The following is a 22,056-nucleotide window of genomic DNA, read 5'->3' as shown; positions in this document are numbered from 1 at the left end:
AAGTTGCAGTGTAAAAGTATTTCTTACAGTGGGGTCATAGTTGAAAAAAATTTGAGTACATTAATATAAAACCACCAGTGGTCCAGTCTGTACTTCTTACATATCACACATAATATTCCTGACACCTGACTTTCAGATTCATAGGCTTGGTGTTCCTCTGCATGTAAAGTTCAGTGGTTTGCTAGTTTCTGGTATCTTCCGCTTCTGCTAGATGCCAGTTGCCCTCATCTGTTGTCCATGTGTGAGAATCTGGCCAACTGGGAAGAATCTAAATGTACTTAAAACATGATCCCTTCGATTTTACTTCATTTGGAGATTTAGTTAAACTTGTTAATTGAGATTAACATTTTTAACAATTGAGATGGTTTTGTTGGCTTTGAACAGATATAGTTTCAAAAGTTATATATAATTCAGTATATCTTCAGTTGATGTTTTTTGAACTCAATTTTACCATCACAAAAATTGCAGTATAAGCATATCAAGAAAAACCCAGCAGCCATTTTTTCTTGACCTTTTTATTCGCATTATATCATCTGCAAATATAATAACCTCTAATAATAATGATGATGATAACAGGGATCATTGAAGTAACTTTGTCATTAATTGAAGACCTATGTATGCAGGTTATTCATAAAGAACTTTCCATGCATTATCATTTAACTTTTTTAACAGCCTTGTGGCTTTAGAGGTGGATTTATCCCAATTTTACAGATGAGAAAACTTAGGCTTATAGAAGCTTATAAGGGAAGGTGACTTACCCAAGGTCGAATAGCTCATAAGGAGCAGATCTAGAATTTGAAACCAGATTCACCCACCTCTGAAGTCTATCCTCTTATTAAATCATCCTCTGGATGAACATGGATCCTATGCTTTTAAAGACTATTTCCTATTTTAATGTCATCTTTATATTAATCCATAGTATTGTGTTCAGCATTGTTAAGTTTGCTATGAGTAAGTATATGGCTGGACATTGGTTTTATTTTACTTAAAAGAATAAATCAGCTGATTTTGTTTTTCTTTTATTTCATTGCAGACTATCTGTCAAAAGACTCCTAAGGATTCTCCGAAATATGAAGTCTGCAAAAGAGCCTTAAAGGAAGTGAGCAAGGTAACTGTTGAGTAGCTTATCAGACAGTAAAACACTGAGATCTCTCCGAGGAGAACCTGTCTGGATTTGATGCTAAAAACTGGTTGATTCTCACAGCCATTTGTGCACCATTCATTAAGTAGTTGAAAAACAAAGTTATGTTTTCTACACTCAAATGAAATTGGTATTTTTACTATTTCAGACAGTCTTAAGAGCCTTTAGAGATCTCATTTTCTTTTGGTGTCTGAATAGCTGTTTATTCATTCTCTCATTCAAGAAATATTTATTGCATATCCACTACAGTGCCAGGGACAATGCCAGCGCCTGAAAATGTGAGGATGAGTAAGACATGTGTGGTTACTGCCCTCATGGAATTTGCTGTATAAAGGGGAAGGCAGACATGAAATAAGAATTACAATAAAGGATGGTGAGTGACATGAGAGGAAGAACATAGAAATGTTGAAGCTGAAGCCTGGAGCAAGAGCAGCTTTGAGCCAGGGACTGGGGAGGGTGTTTCAGGAACATGCAAAGACCCAAAGACTTATTTGTAGAATTTGAACTAGAATGTTCTTCGTGTGACTAGAGCCCAGTCCAGGAGAGAGAGCACAGAGGATCCATGTTAAGGAATTGTGAACCTTATCCTAGGATGCTGTGGAAGCTACAGATTCATGTGCTGTGAAGTTGACAGTGAGAATGGGCCCCAGTGATGAAGCCTTTATAGTTGCTTAGGTTACAAATGACTGGAGCCTATACTGATATGATACTAGAAGGCAAAGAAGCAAGCCTACAACATTGGGGAGGTAGGCGTGGAGGTGACTTGGGTGGGTATATTTATGGACATGAGCCAAGGAAAATCATCCCTGTCTTAGGCAACTAGATGGATGCTCTTATTTCCATAGTACGAGCATAGGGAGAACCTGAGGATTCCATTGTGGGTGTGTTGGAATTGAGTGAGGTTCCAATAGAATATCCAAGTCAGGAGCTCAGTGGAGAGACTTGAACTGGAGACATGGGTTTGTGGATCATCAGTATGGGGATGATTTTTGAAGCTGGAAAAGTAGATGAAAAGTACCCAGGAGTGTGTAGAGTAAGAAGAATGTTGAGGTTCAGCCATGAAGAACACCAGGCTTCATCTTGTGTAGGGAAAAGGAAACAGCAGAGGAAACTTGAAAAACAACAGAAGTACTAAAGTAGGAAAGTGAAAGTTGCTCAGTCGTGTCCAACTCTTTGAGACCCCATGGACTGTTCTCCAGGCCAAAATTCTGGAGTGGGTAGCCTTTCCCTTCTCCAGGGCATCTTCCCAACTCAGGGATTGAACCCAGGTCTCCCACATTGCAGGCAGATTCTTTACCAGCTGAGCCACAAGGGAAGCCCAAGAATACTGGAGTGGGTAGCCTGTCCCTTCTCCAGTGGATCTTCCTGATCCAGGAATTAAACTGGGGTCTCCTGCATTGCAGGCAGATTCTTTACCAACTGAGCTATCAGGGAAGCCCTCTAATGGCCTGGCAAATGGCATGTAATTTGGTGGAAGGAAGGGCAGCTCCATTGGCTGCTCTGCCAAGACAAAGTGAGATAATGATCAATGCATTCACTGGGTGTATTTATTATCAGGTGAGTTGTGTCCTTGCAGGGTAGGTGTGGAAGCCAGTTTGGAGCATGTTGAGGAATAAGTGGAGGATGAGACTGTGCAGCCAGTTAGTATAGCTGTTTCAACTATTGGGCTGTGAGGGTAAAATGAGTTGAAAGAGAAGCTATAGTTGAAAGGGAAGTGAGGGAGGGTCTTTTGTTTAAAGATTAGAAAGTTGTGGGTATGTTTAAATGCTAATAGGAATAGTTCGCTGAGAAAAAGCAGCTGAAGGTTTGAGAATCAGTGAGGATATGAGATGAGCTAGACCCAGGAGAGCAAAGCTCATGATCACAGAAGCATCCTAAGCATCTCTAAGCTGCCTCGAGTTTTGTGCGTCTTTGTGATACTTGACTGTGAAGCACTGTTTCTTTCTATCAACTTTATCAATTGAACTTTATGTTGAATTTCATTGTTTCAACTTTATTTTTTAAATACTTTTATGTGAACCATTTTTAAAGTCTTTATTGAATTTGCTACATTATTGCTTCTTTTTTATATTTGGGGTTCTTGACCCCAAGGCTTGTGGGATCTTAGTTCCCTGACTAAGGATTGAACCTGCACCCCATGCTTTGGAAGGCAAAGAAAGATCCACCACTGGACCACCAGAGAAGTCCCTCAGTCAACTTTAAACTGACTCCATTTTATTTATCCTCATCCTTGCCAATAATTACTACAAAATCATGAGTTTTATAAGCTAGTTGTTCATTTTTCTAACATTTTTATACTAAAAATTAGTTTATCTGTGTCTTAGCCCTTTTGGGCTGCTAGAACAAAGTACCACAGACTGATTGGCTTATAAACAGCAAATTTCTTTCTCTGTTCTGGAGGCTGGAAGTCTAAGATCAGGGAACAAGCAGAGTTGGCTGGGATCCCTCTTCCAGCCAGGTTGCAGACTTCTGGTAGCCTTGACAAGGCAGAAGGGATCAAGGCGGCTCTTTGGAGCCTCTTGTATAAAGCACAATCCCATTCATACGGGCTCTGTCCCATGACTTCTGAGCAACTCCAAAGGTCCCCACTTCGTAGTACCATCATCTTTGGAAGTTAAGATTTCAATATGTATTTTGGGAGGATGTGAACATTTAAACCATAGTGATCTGCCAACCACTTGAATGCATCTCTTGCTCCATCAGAGAAGGAGATACACATATCCCACTTTGCGAAACACTAAGTGAAGAAACTTAGCCTGACAGGTATGAAGTTGCCTATGGTCCTACTGCCTGTGGGTTTCTCCTCCAGGACCCCAAATCCTGTAGTGGATGGGGGCATCTTTAGGAGAAGCTACATGGAGAAGTTGAGTCTTGGATATGAAAGAGATTGTCAGATTCTGTTTGGTTGTAACTGAGAAGCTGGAAAAAAAATTCACACAGAAAAAGGAGGAAGGTAGTAGTGATTGAATTGAATTAGGAACGATACCTAATTTTTTCGAGACTTTCATGTCCCAGTTTGAGTAGACTGCTATGTTCCTTTAGGCATCTCTGTTTCACTTGATTTGGCTCTGGTGCTTTTAGGGCAGGCTGGCAAAAATTAACTGCCTTACCTTGACACAGGGCTTCCCAGGTGACGGTAGTGGTAAAGAATCTGCCTGCCAATGCAAGAGACTTAACAAACGTGGGTTTGATTCCTGGGTTGGGAAGATCCCCTGGAGGAGAGCATGAGAACCCACTCCAGTATTCTTGCCTGGAGAATCCCATAGACAGAGGAGCCAGTGGGCTACAGTCTGTGGGTCGCACAGAGTCAGACACGACGGAAGCCACTAAGCAGGCACTACCTTGATACTTACTATACGGAAGACCCTCTGTGAAGAATTGCTGTTCGAGTGGCCTAAGCAAGTGTTTTCTCTAGGACAGCGTTTTTCTCTCTTGCGTAGGAGTCATGAACATCAGGATTATAACCTCAGTCTCTAAGTGTTGTAGGAAACTGAGGTCATCAGTACCGCCAACTCAAGGATTCATCTTCTTTTTCATTTGTGCAAGTTACCAATGAGTTTTTATAGATGGGAAAACAATGTCAGTATTCTTAACAAAAAGATTGTGCACATAGAGTGTTTATGGTTCGAAATCAAAATGCAGACTTTCACTTGCTTGCTCTTTCTGAAATGAGAGAAACTGAGAGTTCCCAGCACTTATTTTACAGTGAAATTTTGTGTGTTGAGGCCCAAATTTTTTAGAAGCAGATTCCACCTAAGGCCCTTGGGCAAGTCTCTCTAAATAGTTATTCATTCTTGGGGAAAAATGAGTAATATGTTTTTTGGTGATTAAAATGCTAATGAAATGTATTTGCCTAGTGCAAATAATACTTCAGTGAAATTGTTCATGATATGCAGATGACACCACCCTTATGGCAGAAAGTGAAGAGGAACTCAAAAGCCTCTTGATGAAAGTGAAAGAGGAGAGTGAAAAAGTTGGCTTAAAGCTCAACATTAAGAAAACAAATATCATGGCATCTGGTCTCACCACTTCATGGGAAATAGATGGGGAAACAGTGGAAACAGTGTCAGACTTTATTTTTCTGGGCTCCAAAATCACTACAGATGGTGATTGCAGCAATGAAATTAAAAGACGCTTACTTCTTGGAAGGAAAGTTATGACCAACCTAGATAGCATATTCAAAAGCAGAGACATTACTTTGCCAACAAAGGTTCGTCTAGTCAAGGCTATGGTTTTACTTGTGGTCATGTATGGATGTGAGAGTTGGTCTGTGAAGAAGGCTGAGTGCCAAAGAATTGATGCTTTTGAACTGTGGTGTTGGAGAAGACTCTTGAGAGTCCCTTGGACTGCAAGGAGATCCAACCAGTCCATTCTGAAGGAGATCAGCCCTGGGATTTCTTTGGAAGGAATGATGCTAAAGCTGAAACTCCAGTACTTTGGCCACCTCATGCGAAGAGTTGACTCATTGGAAAAGACTCTGATGCTGGGAGGGATTGGGGGCAGGAGGAGAAGGGGACGACAGAGGATGAGATGGCTGGATGGCATCACTGACTTGATGGACGTGAGTCTGAGTGAACTCCGGGAGTTGGTGATGGACAGGGAGGCCTGGTGTGCTGTAATTCATGGGGTCACAAAGAGTCGGACACGACTGAGCGACTGATCTGATCTGATGAAATGATGGTGACAATTTTTCTGAATTGGGGCATTTGGAGAGACTTATTAACTTAGTCAAACAACCCAAAAGCAAGATGTTTCTATCAAGTGAAACATGTATGTACTTTCTGATTTTCTGCTCCTGTGCGGGAGGTGAAGCTGCGAGGAGGGAAATTTCCTGGGAGCCTGATGTTCAGCTGGTGCAGAGCTGTCTGTGTCTAAGGAGTGGTGGTTAAGAGATGGTTTCTGATGCCAGTGAAATCTCCCCTGCTGTTGTCTTCTATTTACTCTCCCACAGAGGATAACTGCTTTACTTCATACCTCATAAAAATTCTACTTCTATTTGGAGATAGTATTAAGTTCTAAGCTCTTCTGCTAGTGGCAGAAGAGCCAAGTCCTCCTGAATCTTTTCCTGTAACTTACTGCTTCAGCTGTTTACAAAGAGGTAGATATCTGTTAACATGAAAAGATCTCTAAGCTGTATTGTTAAGTGAAGAACATGAAGTTGCAGAAGAGAACAAATACCATAATGACATCTAGATAATAAAATGCGTTTATATACATATGTGTGTCAGAAATAGTATTTAGAATCACACTCAAACTTTCAACTGTGGTTGCTGATGGTGAAGAGACAGGAGTGTGGCAGGGAGGAATTAATGTTTTGTTGTTTTGTTTTCACTCTTTAAGTATTGCTCTGAAAGAATGTATGTAAAGTTTACAAAGGTACATTTTTAAAAGTAGTAAGTGCCCATTACAGAAAATTTGAAAGTTTGAAATAAGAGAAAACAAAATGTATTAGTAGTCTTGTTTAAAGTAATGACTGTTGTCATTTTATGGTGTGTGCTTCCAGTGAATGTAAATGTACATTTAAACATGGATTCATGTGGTGCCCGTTTCATTTACTGCTCTAATTGTGCTGCGTGACCTTGCATAAATGACTGTGCTCCTCCGATGATTTCTGTTGTAAAGTTTCCAGAAGTGGGTTTATTGGGGAGGAAAGCTTGGTATGTTTTAAGGGCCCCCAAGTACCTGTAAGAAAAATTGTCCCTGTGTCCATGACAACCGGAAGTATTTCTAAGTATCTTATCTTTCTCCATACTCCCCAGCATCTAATATTCTTTTCATCTTTGTGAATTTGACAAATTGAAAATATTTTGTTTTTATTTATACTTCATTAGAGAGATTGAGGTTTTTTCCCCACATAAGTTTTGCCTAAAGCAAAAAATTTAGTGAACTAAATTTAATAAAGCTTTGACAGATGTTGAAGGAAGGCACAGTTTCAATATGCAGAGGCTGATTTTACGGAAAATACGAGAGCACACATATCCTAATTAGTGCTTGTCCCTTAAAATAGTCACTAAACAGAGTCCACTGAGGATACCATTGCTTGAGATGCTTGGGGAATGTTTTTGTTTTTAATATGCCTTCAAAAGTGGTGGCTGATGAACTTGATATTTGGAAGTTTAGGAGATAAAGATGATGAATTTATTTTCCATTTTCTCTTCCATTTTAAAAAGGGATAAAGGAATTGTCCCCCGCCCCCTTTTTATTTATTTATTTATTTTTTTACCTTTTGGAAAATTTTTCATTATTAGTTTGCCACCATTTCCCACCTGAAGAGTATAAAATTAACATTTATCCTTGTAGTTTGAGGAAGAGGAACGTTGATCAAGAGAATACACTACATAGGTACATGAGCAAGTCTGAGACCATTTTCTTATGAGAAATTCTAGAGCTGTGCTCTTCTCAGGGCTGGCAACTTCCCAGCACAAGAACAGCGGTGCAATTTCTTGCTCAGATGATACGGAAAACACTTGTAGAGTTGCACTACCCAGTGCAGAAGCCAGTAGCCAGTTGTTGTTCAGTCACTGAGTCATGTTCAGCTCTTTTCCACCCCATGGACTGCATCACGCCAGGCTCCTCTGTCCTCCATTATCTCCTGGAGGTTGCTCAAATTCATGTCCATTGAGTTGGTGATGCTATTTAACCACCTCACCCTCTGCTACTCCCTTCTCCTTTTGCCTTCAGTCTTTCGCAGCATCAGGGTCTTTTACAATGAGTTTGTCTCCCCACCTTTTTTTCCCCCAAACTTATTTGTTTTTAATTGAAGGAAAATTGCTTCACAATATTGCGTTGGCTTCTGCCATACATCAACATGCGTCAGCCACAGGTATACATGTGTCCCCTCCCTCTTTAAATTCCCTCCCACCTCCCATCCTTTCTCACCCCTCTAGGTTGTTACAAAGCCCTTGAGTCATACAGCAAATTCCCATTGGTTACCTATTTTATACATAGCAGGGTATATGCTTCTGTACTCTCTCCATTTGTCATACCCTCACCTTCCTGCTCCTAACCCATGTCCAGAAGTCTGTTCTCTATGTCTGTATCTCCACTGTTGCCCTGTAAATAGGTTCATCAGTACTGTCTTTCTAGATTCCATATATATGAGAAATATACGATATTTGTTTTTCTGACTTACTTCACTCCGTATAATAGGCTGTAGGTTCTTCCAGCTCGTTAGAACCGACTCAAATGGATTCATTTTTTATGACTAAGTAATATTGTATTGTATACATGTACCAGATTCTTTATCCATTCATCTGATGTTGGCTATCTAGGTGGCTACCATGTATTAGCTATTATATAAATAGTGTTGCAGTGAACATTGGGGTACATGTGCCTTTTTCAATTTTGGTTTCCTCAGGGTATATGCCCAATAGTGGGATTGCTGGATCATATGGTAGTTCTACTCCCAGTTTTTTGAGGAATCTCCATACTGTCTTCCCTAGTGGCTGTATCAATTTACATTCCCACCAACATTGCAAAACGGTTCCCTTTTCTCCACACCCTCTCCAGTATTTATTGTTTGTAGACTTTTTGATGATGGCCATTCTGACTGGTGTGAGGTGATACCTCATTGTAGTTTTGATTTGCAATTTGATGTTGAGCATCTTTTCATATGTTTGTTAGACATTTGTAAGTCTTCTTTGGAGAAATGTCTCTTTAGGTCTTCTGCCCACTTTTTGATTGAGTTTTTCTGGTATTCAGTTGTAGGAGCTGCTTATGTACTTTGGAAATCAATCCTTTGTCAGTTATTTCATTTGCTAGTATTTTCTCTCATTCTAAGGGCTGTCTTTTCACCTTGTTTGTAGTTTTCTTTGCTGTGCAAAAGCTTTTAAGCTTAATTAGGTTCCACTTGTTTATTTTTGTTTTTATTTCCAGTATTCTAGGAGGTGGGTAATAGAGGATCTTTCTATGTTGTATATTATACATTGTTCTGCCTATGTTTTTCTCTAAAAGTTTTATGGTTTCTGGTCTTATATTTAGGTCTTAATTCATTTTGAGTTTATCTTTGTGTATAGGGTTAGGAAGTGTTCTGATTTCATTCTTTTACATGTAGCTGTCCAGTTTCCCTAGCACCACTTATTGAAGAGACTATCTTTTCCCCACTTTATATTCCTGCCTCCTTTGTCAAAGGTAAGGTGCCCATAGATGCCTGGGTTTATCTCTGGGCTTTCTATCTTGTTCCATTGGTCTATATGCCCCCCCACCTTTTTTAAAGTACTTGTAAATGATCTCTGAATGCAGTTTATGCATTGTTGTTCAGTTGTGTCCTACTCTTTGCAACCCCGTGTACTGCAGCATGCCAGGCTTCCTGTCCTTCACTATCTCCAAGAGTTTGCTCAAACTCATGTCCTTTGAGTTGATGATGCCATCCAACCATCTCATCCTCTGTTGCCCCTTGTCCTCCTACCCCCAATCTTTCCCAGCATCAGGGGCTTTTCCAATGAGTCAGCTCTTTGCATCATGTGGCCAAAGTATTGGAGCTTCACCTTTAGCATCAGTCCTTCCAATGAATATTCAGGACTGATTTCCTTTAGGATTGACTGTTTGATCTCCTTGGAGTCCAAGGGACTCTCAAGAGTCTTCTCCAGCATCACAGTTCAAAAGCATCAATTCTTTGGCACTCAGCCTTCTTTATGGTCCAACTCTCACGTCCGTACATGATACTGGAAAAAGTATAGCTTTGACTAGACAAACCTTTGTCAGCAAAGTGATGTTTCTGCTTTTAATACACTGTCTAGGTTGGTCATAACTTTCCTTCCAAGGAGCAAGTGTCTTTTCATTTCGTGGCTGCAGTCACCATCTGTAGTGATTTTGGAGCCCAAGAAAATAAAGTCTGTCGCTGTTTTCACTTTTTCCCCATCTATTCGCCATGAAATGATGGTACTGGATTCCATAATCTTAGTTTTTTGAATGCTGAGTTTCAAGCCAGCTTTTTCATTCTCTTGTTTCACCTTCATTAAGAGGCTCTTTAGTTGCTCTTCGCTTTCTGCCATTAGGGTGATGTTATCTGCATATCTGAGGTATTGCTATTTCTCCCTACCATCTTGATTCCAGCTTGTGCTTCATCCAGCCTGGCATTTTACATGATGTACTCTGCATATAAGTTAAATAAGCAGGGTGACAATATACAGCCTTGACGTACTGCTTTCCTGATTTGGAACCAGTCTGTTGTTCCATGTCCAGTTCTAACTCTTGCTTCTTGACCTGCATACAGGTTTTTCAGGAGGCAGGTAAGGTGATCTGGTATTCCCATCTCTTTAAGAATTCTTAAAGTTTACACATTAACATTTGCTATTTGCTGAGTATTCCTTGTGTCTTAGGCACTGGGCCAGGCACTTAACTAACAGATTTGGACATTTCGGTCTCTGTTCTCCAGTCTTTTAAGAAAAGTAATACCCAAGATGAGATCTGAAAGGCAAATAGAGTGGTATAAATCTAGATAAGGAGGAGTCAGTTGGACAGAGTGGGGTGAAGGGCATTCAGGTAGAGGGAAACACATCAAAAGTGTGAAGGACATGGGAGAGGGAGGGCCTTTGGCCAGACATTCAGTAGCACTGAGGCCCAAGATAGCAGAAGCAGGATCCGGTAAGTAGGTGCCAGATCCTGGTCTTGGTGAGATTTAATTCTGGAAGCTTCAAAGAGCCTTTTAAAGATTTCAAGCTGAGGAGTAACATGATCAGATTTGAACTTATAAAGACTGAACATGTTTTTCTGGAGGTCACAGCATTAAGGAGATACTATGAACTGTTTGGATAGAGGACAAGGGAGAGGGGCACGCCTGAGTGGTGAGGGCCTAGCTTTTTGACTTGGGGAAATGGATTATGCTGGGGTCAGTCACTGACCTAGAGAACATGGGGCTGGAACAGGGAGAGATGAAGGTGGTGTTCAGGTTTGGGCATTCCCATTTTGAGTTTCAGACGGCAGTGGTACATCTGAGAAGAGATAGCATCCAGGTAGCTGGAGGTAGAGCTTGGGGAACAGACCACATTGGAAGTCTGGGAACACAGATTGGGGAACTTCAAATAAAAGAAATCTTAAAAATGTCCCAAGCAGCTCAGCTATTTATCTGTCTGAATCCTTTTAGGATACTTTAACTGCAGGTTGCCCCTAAGCCCAGCCAGAGTGTTTTTGGCTCTGCGCTTTCTGAGTTGTCTTGTTTGGCTGTGCTGAGTCTTTGTTGAGGTGTGCAGGCTTTCCTCGGTGCAGCACATGGGCTTCTCTAGTTGTGGTGTGTGGGCTCAGTAGTTACTGTGAGCGGGCACTCTAGTTGCCCCAAGGCATGTAGGGTCTTAGTTGCCCGACCAGGGATGGGACCTGTGTCCCCTGCATTGGAAGGCAGATTCTTTGGACCAGCAGGGAAGTCCCTCGGCTCCTAGCTTTGATCAGGTGGACCATCAGTCCCTGCATCAGTGAACTCTTCATACCACTGGGACCTAAAGATATGCTGGAACTGAAGATAGGCATACCCTTTAAGCCCAGAGTATCTGTTAAGTGCTTGGAAATCGTCCAAGCGTCCATCAGTTGGGAATGGAATAGGTGTGCTGTGAAAGCACATGTGCTCACAGCATGTATTGCATCCTGCCACTGCTTTGCTGAAAGCCTGCTGGTGGCTTCTCTTTGCACTTAGAATACAACTCACACGCCGAAAGAACCTGCATGCTTTGACCTTGGCTGGTCCTTCAGTTTCCTCTTGTGCCATTTTCCTGCGTCAGGATCTTACTTTCTCAGGCACGCAGCAATCTGCTTCTGATGTTCACTCTGCCTGGACCCTTGATTGTGCACTGTGTTCACAGTGCTGTCCCTTGATTGTGTGCTACCGCTACCTTTGTCCTTCGGTGCAGCTCAGAGGGACTTTAAGGAGAGGGCCCGCCTCTCTTCCCACCTTCTTCCTCCCTGGACCCCTGCCCCCCAGTTTCTTCCTTAAGATTTCAGTCTCTGATTATTGTGTCTGCCCTTCTTTTATGACAGTAGGGATTGTATATCTCTTAAATGTTCCTACCCTAGCACCTGACATATACCAGGTACAAAATAAACTTGTTTTTCAGTGAATGTTATAAGGAGAAATATTGTCAAGTGAAAAAAATTAAGTCACAGACAAGCATTGGGCGATCCATTTACAAAAATAAAAGAATTTTTACACATTATATGTATGTACTTATATGTTCATATAATCATGGGAAAAAAGAGGAAGTGTGTAACCTATCTTGTTTCCAGTTACCTCCATGAAGTAGGACTAGGTCAGAGCCTTTTATGGCCTGTTTTGTTTACTTATGTGTTAACATTTCTTTTGATAGTGGGAGCTACATTATAATAAAGCACCAATATTAAAGTAAATCTAACCAGAATTTCTAGCTTCTGTTTTTAACAATCACACTGTCTTTATGGCCAATGATCCTTGTTATGGGCATGTTTTACAGATTTTTCAGTTAATGAGAAATTAACAATACAAAATTTCTTTTGGTTTAGGTCAGCAAACTAATAATTATATATTAAGTACAATGTAAAGGAGAAACTCTTGGGTGGATCCTCTGTGCTCAATACTCTACCCACAGAACGCTTCACTTCTGACACTTGTGGTCACCAAATGTGTGCAGGCTTTCCCCACACTGAGCAATTCTGCCCTACCAGCTGGGTGGCTTGTGCATGCGTGCGTGCTAAATCACTTCAGTCGTGTCCGACTCTGTGTGGCCCCACGGACTCTGTGGCCCACCAGGCTCCTCTGTCCATGGATTTTCCAGGAAAGAATACTGGAGTGGGTTGCCGTGCCCTCCTCCAGGGGATCTTCCCGACTCAAGGATCCAATGCGTGTCTCTTACGTCTCCTGCATTGGCAGGCAGGTTCTTTACCACTAGTGCCGCCTGGGAAGCCCACGTGGCTTACTCTATTCAATTCAGTTTTCACTCCCCCTGGAGATAGCCCATCCCACAGGATAAGGACTCAGGCCCAGCAGGCCACACCCCAGACTTCACTGTAGTTACTCTTCACAAGTTACCTGTGCTTCTGACCTACTGGTTATAAATCAGAAGTTCCCACCCCCCACCCCCCGCTTAGGTTTGATTAACTTGCTCGAGGGGCTCATAGAACTCAGGAAAACAGTTTACTTACTAGATTAGTGGTTTGTTACAAAGGATGCTGAGGAATATGAGTGACCAGCCAGAGGAAGAGATAGGGTGAGGTCCAGAAGGGTCCCAAGCCCCGGATGTCCTGGGTACCAAGCTCCGGATGTCCTATCCTCAGAGTTTGAGATGGCCATCTTCTTACCAACCTGGAAATTCTCCCCATTCCAAAATTCAGCAGTTTTTATGGAGGCTTCTTTACATGGGCATGATTTAGTAAACCACTGCTCAGTAGTGATCAAGTCATATCTAGCCCCTCTTCCCTCCCTGGAGGTCAGGTGGTAGGCCTGAAAGTTCCAGTCTTTTCTCTAATTATTTGAATGGTTCCCCTGGCAACCAACCCCATCTTTAGGGACTTTCCGAAAGTTGCCTTATTAATATAAATTCAGACAAAGTTGAAAGCGGCTTGTTATGAATAACAGAAGATACCCACTTTACTTTTATGTCCTGGAGCTATTTCAGAAACTGGTAACAATACTAAATTATAGCCAAAGAAGCCCCCAAGGCTCTTATATAGGACATTACAAGGGTTTTAGGAGCCATGTGCCAGAAACAGTGGATAAAAGACAAAAATATCTGTTTTATTACAAATCACAGTATCACAACTACTCATCCAAGGACTATTAGTCCATCTATTTGTAGATAACTCAGTAGTGCTAATTAAACTGCATTCCCCTCAGCTTGAAGAATCACTGACTATTAGGTCCCAGTGGAAGGCTGTCCTCTTCCAGCATCCAGCTTACCTGTCACTTGTTTTGAGCGTAGCATTCAGCTGAGAATTTGCCTTTGAAGTCCAGTATTCTGCCCTCAGCTGCTCTGATTTGAAGAGAGAGAGGTGCAGCTTGCCCTGAGGTTGGTGGGGTTCCCATGGGTGAAGGCAAGGACCGGGGGCAGAACGGACAGATTGGACCACGCGACGAACCTGCCTCATGTATGTGACGCATGTCATGTGGTAACACACATAACACGAGGCTGTCTGTCCCTGAAAATTCTCAGGACATTCTTCCTCTGTCTGCACATCCTAATGACACCACTTCCCACTGGGTACAGAGTCTCGACTGTGAAGCTGTAAATTCTTGAACTGTCTGGAGTTTTCCAAAGTGCTAATTATTTCCTGCAAGATCTGCATTTGAAAGTGAGGTTTCTCTCCTTCACCTCTTAACCCTCCCTGATTATTCTGTTTCCAGTTGGTGCGACTCTGCAACGAAGGAGCCCGGAAGATGGAAAGAACGGAAATGATGTACACAATTAACTCCCAGCTGGAATTTAAAATTAAGGTACTCTCTCGTACTTCTTCATAAACAGATTTATTACTGCTTTTGTTGAAATCTTCAGTGAATAGGGAGATAGTGGAGAATAACAAAGTGTAGAGGAATTTGCTTGTCAAAGCGGGGTCATAAATTGATTACACAGAGGCTGGCAGGCGGAGCAGCAGATACCTTGTTGTGGGTAATTCTGCTCTTGCTTATCCCAGATAAAGTGACCTTTCTCTAAACCAATGAGTTAGGTATTATCTAACTAGAAGTTTTTTTTTTCTCCTCGGAAGAGATTAAACTTGAGGTAACATAGTAAAATGATAGAATTTTTAGACTGGAAAGGAGATTTCTTTCCTATTCTCAAAAAAATAAAAGTGAAAGTGTTGGTTGCTCAGTCGTGTCCAACTCTTAATTCCATGGACTGTATGGACTGTAGCCCAGCAGGCCGCTCTCTCCATGGAATTTTCCAGGCAAGAATACTGGAGTGGGTGGCCATTCCCTTCTCCAGGGGATCTTCCCAACCCAGGGACTGAACCTGAGTCTCCTGCATTGTAGGCAGATTCTTTAGTGTCTGAGCCAAAGTGTCCTGCAAAATAGTGGTATCCCATGAACTGGACTAGGGTATTTCTCCTCAGTCAAATAAGGGGGCTCCTTTCCCAGTTGGCAGAAAGGATTATTAGTGGATTATTCTTTTCACTTTTGTTTTTCCTACATAATTCTTTTTTTGCCTGTGTGCTGCATGTTGCTGCGTGTCTCTTACTGCTCAGGGGCAAATGAGAGGATAAACAAAGAAGGAAATGACAATGGCCAGGCTAGGCCATTGTCAAGTCCTTTGTTGCTCACAGTTGAATCCTTAATGGATGTGAGTGCTCATGGTTGTGATTTTATTTCTCTTGATGCCTCTTGAATTTAATTAAAGTGACTGCTCATATTTTTTTCATAGTAAACAGGTTCCTTATTTGTGTGGCGGAATTAGAGTAATGACGGCTTTATGCAGATAACTCTCTACTGTGTCATATGGTTTCAGGGTCACTGATACACCCTTTTATAAATGAGGAAAATACAGCCCAGAGAATAATTAATCACTAATAGGGTCGTTTGACTTATGGTGGCAGAATCAGGACGAGGGTCTAGATGTCCTGACTTGAAGATTAATGTAAACTATTCCGCTATGACATCCTGACTGTAACATTTTAAATGCAGAAACATGACCCATGATTTTTCTTAGAAGATGCTGAGTACTCGCTAAAAACAACACACACACTTCTGTTATAATGCCCTCTTCCTGTTATTGAGTATTGAATAGAGTTCCCTGTGCTGTACAGTAGATTCTCATCAGTTATCTGTTTTATGCACAGTAGTGTATATATGTCAACTTCAGTTTCCCAGTTCATCCCACTCTCCCTTCAGCCCTTGGTAACCGAAAGTTTGTTCGCTATGTCTGTTTCTATTCCTGCTTTGCAAATAGTTCATCTCTACCATTTTTCTAGATTACACATATAAGCAATATTATACAGTATTTGTTTTTCTCTTTCTGACTTATTTCAGCCTGAATGACAGTCCCTAGGTTCATCCACGTTTCTACAAATGGCACTATTTCGTTCCTATTTTTGGCTGAGTAATATTCCATTGTATATATGTACCACATATTCTTTATCCATTCTTTGGTCAATGGACATTTAGGTTGCTTCCATGTCCTGGCTGTCGTCAGTAATGCTGCAGTGAACATTAGGGTGCACTCATCCTTTCAAATTATGGTTTCTTCAGGGTATATGCCTAAAAATGGGATTACTGGTTCATATGGCACATCTATTTTTATTTTTTAAGAACCTCCATACTGTTCTCCATAGTGGTTGTACCAATCTGCATTCCCAGCAACAGTGTAGAAGGATTCTCTTTCCTGTACACCCTTTCCAGCATTTATTGTTTGTATAAATTTTGATGATGGCCATTTTGAGCAGTGTGAGGTAATGCCTCATTGTAGTTTTTTCTTTCTTGTTGACTGCTCTGGGTCTTCATTGCCATGTGTGAGCTTTCTGTAGTTGCAGTGTGTGGGAGCCACTCTTCATTGAAGTGCGTGGGCTTCTCATTTCGGTGGCTTTTCTTGTTGCAGATCACAGGCTCTAGGAGTGTGGGCTTTAGTAGTTGTGCACACAAGCTCAGTAGTTGGAACATGTGGGCTCAGTATCAGTAGTTGTAGCTCGCAAGCTCGAGAACACAGGCTCAGTAGTTGTGGTGCATGGGCTCAGCTGTTCCCCAGCATGTGGAATCTTCCCAGATCAGGGATTGAACCTGTGTCCCCTGCATTGGCAGATGGATTCCTATCCACTGTACCACCAGGGAAGTCCTTCTTGTAGTTTTGATTTGCATTTCTCTAATAGCTAGTGATGTTGAACATCTTTCCATGTGCTTATTGGCCATTTCTATGTCTTCTTTGGAGAAAGCCACTGTCAATTTTAGGTATACATGGGAAATTTATTCTTGCCTAGTGGGTTATGCTGCTGCTGCTGCTAAGTCGCTTCAGTTGTGTCCGATTCTGTGCGACCCCATAGACGGCAGCCCACCAGGCTCCCCCGTCCCTGGGATTCTCCAGGCAAGAACACTGGAGTGGGTTGCCATGTGTCCATAAAACTCAATCTAAAAAATAAGACAAAACAAAAACTCAATCTATTTCAAGAATAAAAGTTTAAAAAACTTTTTCTCCCCTTGTCCTCTAAGAATAGGCATAGGGTGGCACGTACGTAATACTCTCATTGGTTCGTCCTATACAGTCTATGGCACGATTGCAGTGTTATCTTGTAATTATAGTCCTGTGGCAGGACCTAACCTGACTCTGATTATTTGTGACCTCTCGTGTTTGCTGGTGGGGATCCTCCTAAATTACTTTAAGTCTCAGCCATAGACTGATTTGACTTTGGAGGCTGACAACTATATGAACTCTTTTATTAGACACTTTTGAAATTTTAAGATCAGCCATAATCTTTCATCTTCCTTTGTTAAATCTTCAGGAAAATATGGATTGGCCAAAATGTTTTTTTGTTGTTGTTTTGGTTTTTTTTTTTTTTTTCACAAGATAGCTCTAATAATGCTTAGTTGTCTTTAACTTAATTCAAAACAACTTTGTTAGATTGTACTATGACAGCTGTCACTTCAGTGTGCATTTAGGGAAAAAAAACATCAAAATTGATGAATTTTTGTGTAGCCATTTTAATATTGAAGATGGAAGAAAAAGCAACATTTTCTGCATATTAGGGCTTATTATTTCAGGAAAGGTAAAAGTGCGACTAAAATGCAAAAATAAAAAAAGATTGGTGCGGTATATGGAGAAGATGCTGTGACTGATTGAGTATATCAGGTGTGGTTTGTGAAGTTTCTTGCTGAATTGTAGACCAGTTGAAATTGATAGTGACCAAATCAAGACATTAATTAAGAAAGCTCAATGTTATACCACATGGGGGATAGCTGACATACACAAAATATCCAAGTCAAGCATTGAAAATGATGTACACCAGCTTGATTATATTAATTGCTTTGATGTTTGGGTTCCACATACGTTAAAATGAAAAAAAAGACTTCTTGACCGTCTTTCCCCATGCAATTCTCTACTTAAATAATGAAAATGCCCCATTTTTGTGATGGGCGATGAAAAGTGAACACTGCACATAAATGGAAGAGATCACTGGACAAATGATAAACCACCACCACCTATACCAAAGGCTGGTCTTCATTCAAAGAAGGTGATGTTGTGTGTATGATGGGATTGGATTGGCTCACCTCTCTTATGCACTCCTTCCAGAAAACCAAAGGATTGATTCCAACAAGTACTGCTCCCAGTTAGATCAACTGAAACCTGCACTCGACACAAAGTGCCCAGAATTAGTCAACAGAAAGCACATAATCTTTCATCAGGATAACGCAAGACCGCCTGTTTCTTTGATGACCAGGCAAAAACTGTTAGAACTTGGCTGGGAGGTTCTGATTCATCTGCCATATTCACCAGACATTGCACCTTTGACTTTCCATCTATTTCATTCTTTACAAAATTCTCTTAATGGAAAAAAATTTCAATTCTAGGCACTTAGTTCTTTGCCTAAAAAAATTAAGAGTTTGGGAAGATGAAATTATGAAGTTGCCTGAAAAATGACAGATGATAGTGGAACAAAATGGTGAATATTCTGTTCAGTAAAGTTCTTGATAAGAATGAAAAATGTGTCTTTTATTTTTACTTAAAAACTGAAAGAACTTTTTGGCCAACCAAAAAAGTATATATTGGTGAGCAGACTTCTTAGAAACGTCCTTTATAAATTAAAAAAAAAACAGAAATGAAATCCTTTCTTAGCCTTCAAATTTCCTCCCTTATATCCTCAATTTCCTTTGGCTATTTTTAATCATTATTCTCTGAAATGGTTGACATTTGGTTGCACCACACTTACTAGAGTTATCTTTTGTGTGTCCAAGAACTTTTGCTTATTTTATGGATGTCGTGTTTTAAATCAGATTTTTGGCAGTGAGCATTTCTGGTAATTAAAAAAAAAAAAAAAGAACTCTCAAGGGTAAGGATTATTCTGAGGTTTTGAGAGTTTTCCAGTTGGAAACTGTAAACTGAATAAAGAAAAGGCAATATGTGATTCCTTGAATATAGCCTTTTCTATGAGATTAAGATGGATTATTCTGGAAGAAGTTCATTTTCAAAACCAGAAAGTGGCATGATGCTTTCAGGAACTAACTTCCATGAGGGAAACTACCATAACTTTTAAGAATATGTGTTCTCCAGAATACAGCTAAGTAGATAATCAATAGACATAACATACATTTGCAGGGATATTTTTTTCTTTCCTTTTGAATAAAGTCTTTTTAATTCATGAATTAAATGCAAACCTTTATATTTATCTCTTATTTTACATTTGTCTCTTTTTAAGTACAGTTAACAATATTTTTTGGTATATTTAGATTCTGATTTGTGGTATTTGAAATGGCTGCAGTTGATACCAATACATTTCATTTTGAGGTTTTTCGTTTTTAAGTGACTTCTTATCAGTCGTCTTTTTCAAAAAGTTGAGAGTTAATGGAAGGGTAACAGTTTTTGGTTGACCCAGTAACATTTTCTGACTTTCAGTTTTTATATAGACAAGTTAATATTAATAGTTTTTTTATATTTGGAAAATAAGTTGTTCCTTTTGATTTTCTCTTGAAGAATGTGTTCCCTAATTATGTTTTTGCCATTATGTACCTATTATATGAACTACTATAAAATAATGGCATATCATTTGTTTGAATGTAAGTTTTATACTTTACTTTCAGTAATCCTAAAAAGACTTAACTTTGGCTTTGGGTACTGAGTGTTTCTCTCTTTGTAGCCTTTTCCTCTAGTCTCCTCTTCCCGGTGGTTGGTAAAAAGAGGTGAGTTGACAGCCTACGTGGAAGACACGGTGCTTTTCTCAAAAAGGACGTCCAAACAGCAAGTCTACTTCTTCCTTTTTAATGATGTGCTCATTATCACCAAGAAGAAGAGGTAAGCCTTTTTGTGGCATTGCCCTCTGTGCGTCCAGTTTTAAAACTCTGTGGTGCAAGCAACTATTGAAGGTGATCATCTTTTAAAAGCTTTTGAGATGTTAAGTGTAAAATTTCTACACAGGGAATCATACGAACATCTGTGCTTCATTTTCTTTAAATTACCTCTGCAGCAGATTCGAATTGTTATCGGCATCATCGTTCTAGCCAACCGCTGCTGAGCTTTGATAGCCTGCAAACCTCTGTGCTAAGCATTTCACACGTTTATGTCCTTGGATTCTCTTGACATCCCTAGGGAGGCAATGGTATTATTCAATGGTATTATTCTCTGTCAGCATTTTTCACACTTCTGCTGTAGGACCTTTGTATGAAACAGATAAAAGTTGCTGTGATTGAGAGCAGGCTGAAGTACAACTCTAGTGCTTCTTGTAGCTTAATTTAAAATCCAGTGTTCTTAAAAATTGTCAGTCCAAAAAAGTTTCCCCGTGATGGGGAAGACGTTAGCAGTGCTCCAGTACTCCCCTCTTTGGGGAAGAAAGTCAGTCTCATGGTTGGCAGAGTGTTTTTTCTTCTTACTTTAGACTTCTGGTTGTGGAGTCAGGACCTACTCTAGGGAAACTTCCAGGAGGACCACTGTACAAGCCTTTTTTTCCTGACATTTGTTCTAACTGTCCCCACTCAAAACACACATACACACTCTCCTTGTCCCTTAGTGCTGCCTTTCTCTAGGGAGCATTTCTTTTTTTTTTTTTTTTAGCTTTATTTATTTATTTATGCTGTGCTGGGTCTCATTGCCGCACAGGCTTTTCTCTAGTTGTGGCCAATGAGAGCTACTCTCGAGTTGCAGTGTGCGGGCTTCTCATTGCGGTGGCTTCTCTTCTTGGCACAGCAGGGCTCTAGGGCACGCGGGCTTCAGTAGTTGCAGCGTGAGGGCTCAGTAGTTATGGTTCCCAGGCTCTAGAGCACAGGCTCAATAGTTGTAGCCCATGGGCTTAGTGGCTTCTTGAAATGTCAGGTCTTCCCAGATCAGGGATCGAACCCATTATCTTCTGCATTGGCAGGTGGATTCTTTACCACTGATCCACTAGGGAAGCCCTAGGGAGCATTCTTTATTAAATGTACTCTACATAGATAGGATTATAAAATGTCTTCTTGCTATTTCTCTGTAGACAGTCTATCTTTCCCAGAATATGAGCTTAGAATTAAAATATAAATCTGTGGGGTTTTTGTTTCTGTATATGAAGGTGATGAAGGTAGGCTGACTTGATGGCATATAATAGGAATAGCAGTTGTTAGTTCATAGGGTATGGTTTAGACAAGATAGAGGGAATCATGGAATTCTCCAGGCAAGAATACTGGAGTAGGTTGCCGTTCCCTTCTCCAGGGGATCTCCCCAGCCCAGGCATAGAACCTGGGTCTCCTGCATTGCAGGCAGATTCTTTACCGTCTGAGCCACCAGAGAAGCCCCACGGACAGAGGAGCCTGGTGGGCTACAGTCTGTGGGGTCGCACAGAGTTGGACACGACTGAGCGACTAGCACTACACACTACTGCCCAGAGGGAATCGTGGAAACAGGCTTCTATGAATATATAAATTTAACGTCCAAATTATCATGAAATAGTTATTTAAATTCTCCTTTTTCAAACTGAATTGAAACAGAGGTTGAGCTTTTCTTTCTGCTCCTTCAAATCAGACTGTATTATGAATTGCTTCAGCCGCTTGGTTGTCAACGTGACATGAAAATTTTGTGTGTTCTGCCCTGAAAAGCCATGTGTCTATGATGAATACAGTAAGATGCTGATGAGTATTTTTCATACTTAGGAAAATAGTGTTCCCATAACTTCAAGAAGAAATCATCTCTGTTATCTGGAGCAGTTTAAAAAGTTCAAGTAGCTCAGTAAATTTTATTTTACAGATTGGAGAGGAATTGTAATTTTTGTATTTTTGTGTTTTGTTGTTGGTTTCCTATGAGATAACATGTTTCTTTGGCTTTCTTCATGATGTTTTGTTTTTAGAGGAGGGTAATTATATA

At 40.6% G+C, this 22,056-nt stretch overlaps 1 protein-coding gene across 3 annotated transcripts in view; it reads left to right on the top strand.

Moving 5' to 3' along the window:
• Positions 1–22,056, top strand: part of ARHGEF26 (Rho guanine nucleotide exchange factor 26) — a 149,354-nt gene that overhangs the window by 80,113 nt on the left and 47,185 nt on the right. For all 3 annotated transcript variants that reach the window (XM_061418062.1, XM_061418053.1, XM_061418044.1), the window contains exons 9-11: positions 1,034–1,108; positions 14,445–14,534; positions 19,871–20,025. In XM_061418062.1, coding sequence (XP_061274046.1) covers positions 1,034–1,108; positions 14,445–14,534; positions 19,871–20,025 — 320 coding nt within the window. The remainder of the gene's footprint in view (positions 1–1,033; positions 1,109–14,444; positions 14,535–19,870; positions 20,026–22,056) is intronic.

Source organism: Bos javanicus, chromosome 1, assembly GCF_032452875.1.
Source record: "Bos javanicus breed banteng chromosome 1, ARS-OSU_banteng_1.0, whole genome shotgun sequence".
Classification (NCBI taxonomy): domain Eukaryota; kingdom Metazoa; phylum Chordata; class Mammalia; order Artiodactyla; family Bovidae; genus Bos; species Bos javanicus.
This window is presented reverse-complemented; position numbering and strand designations above follow the sequence as displayed.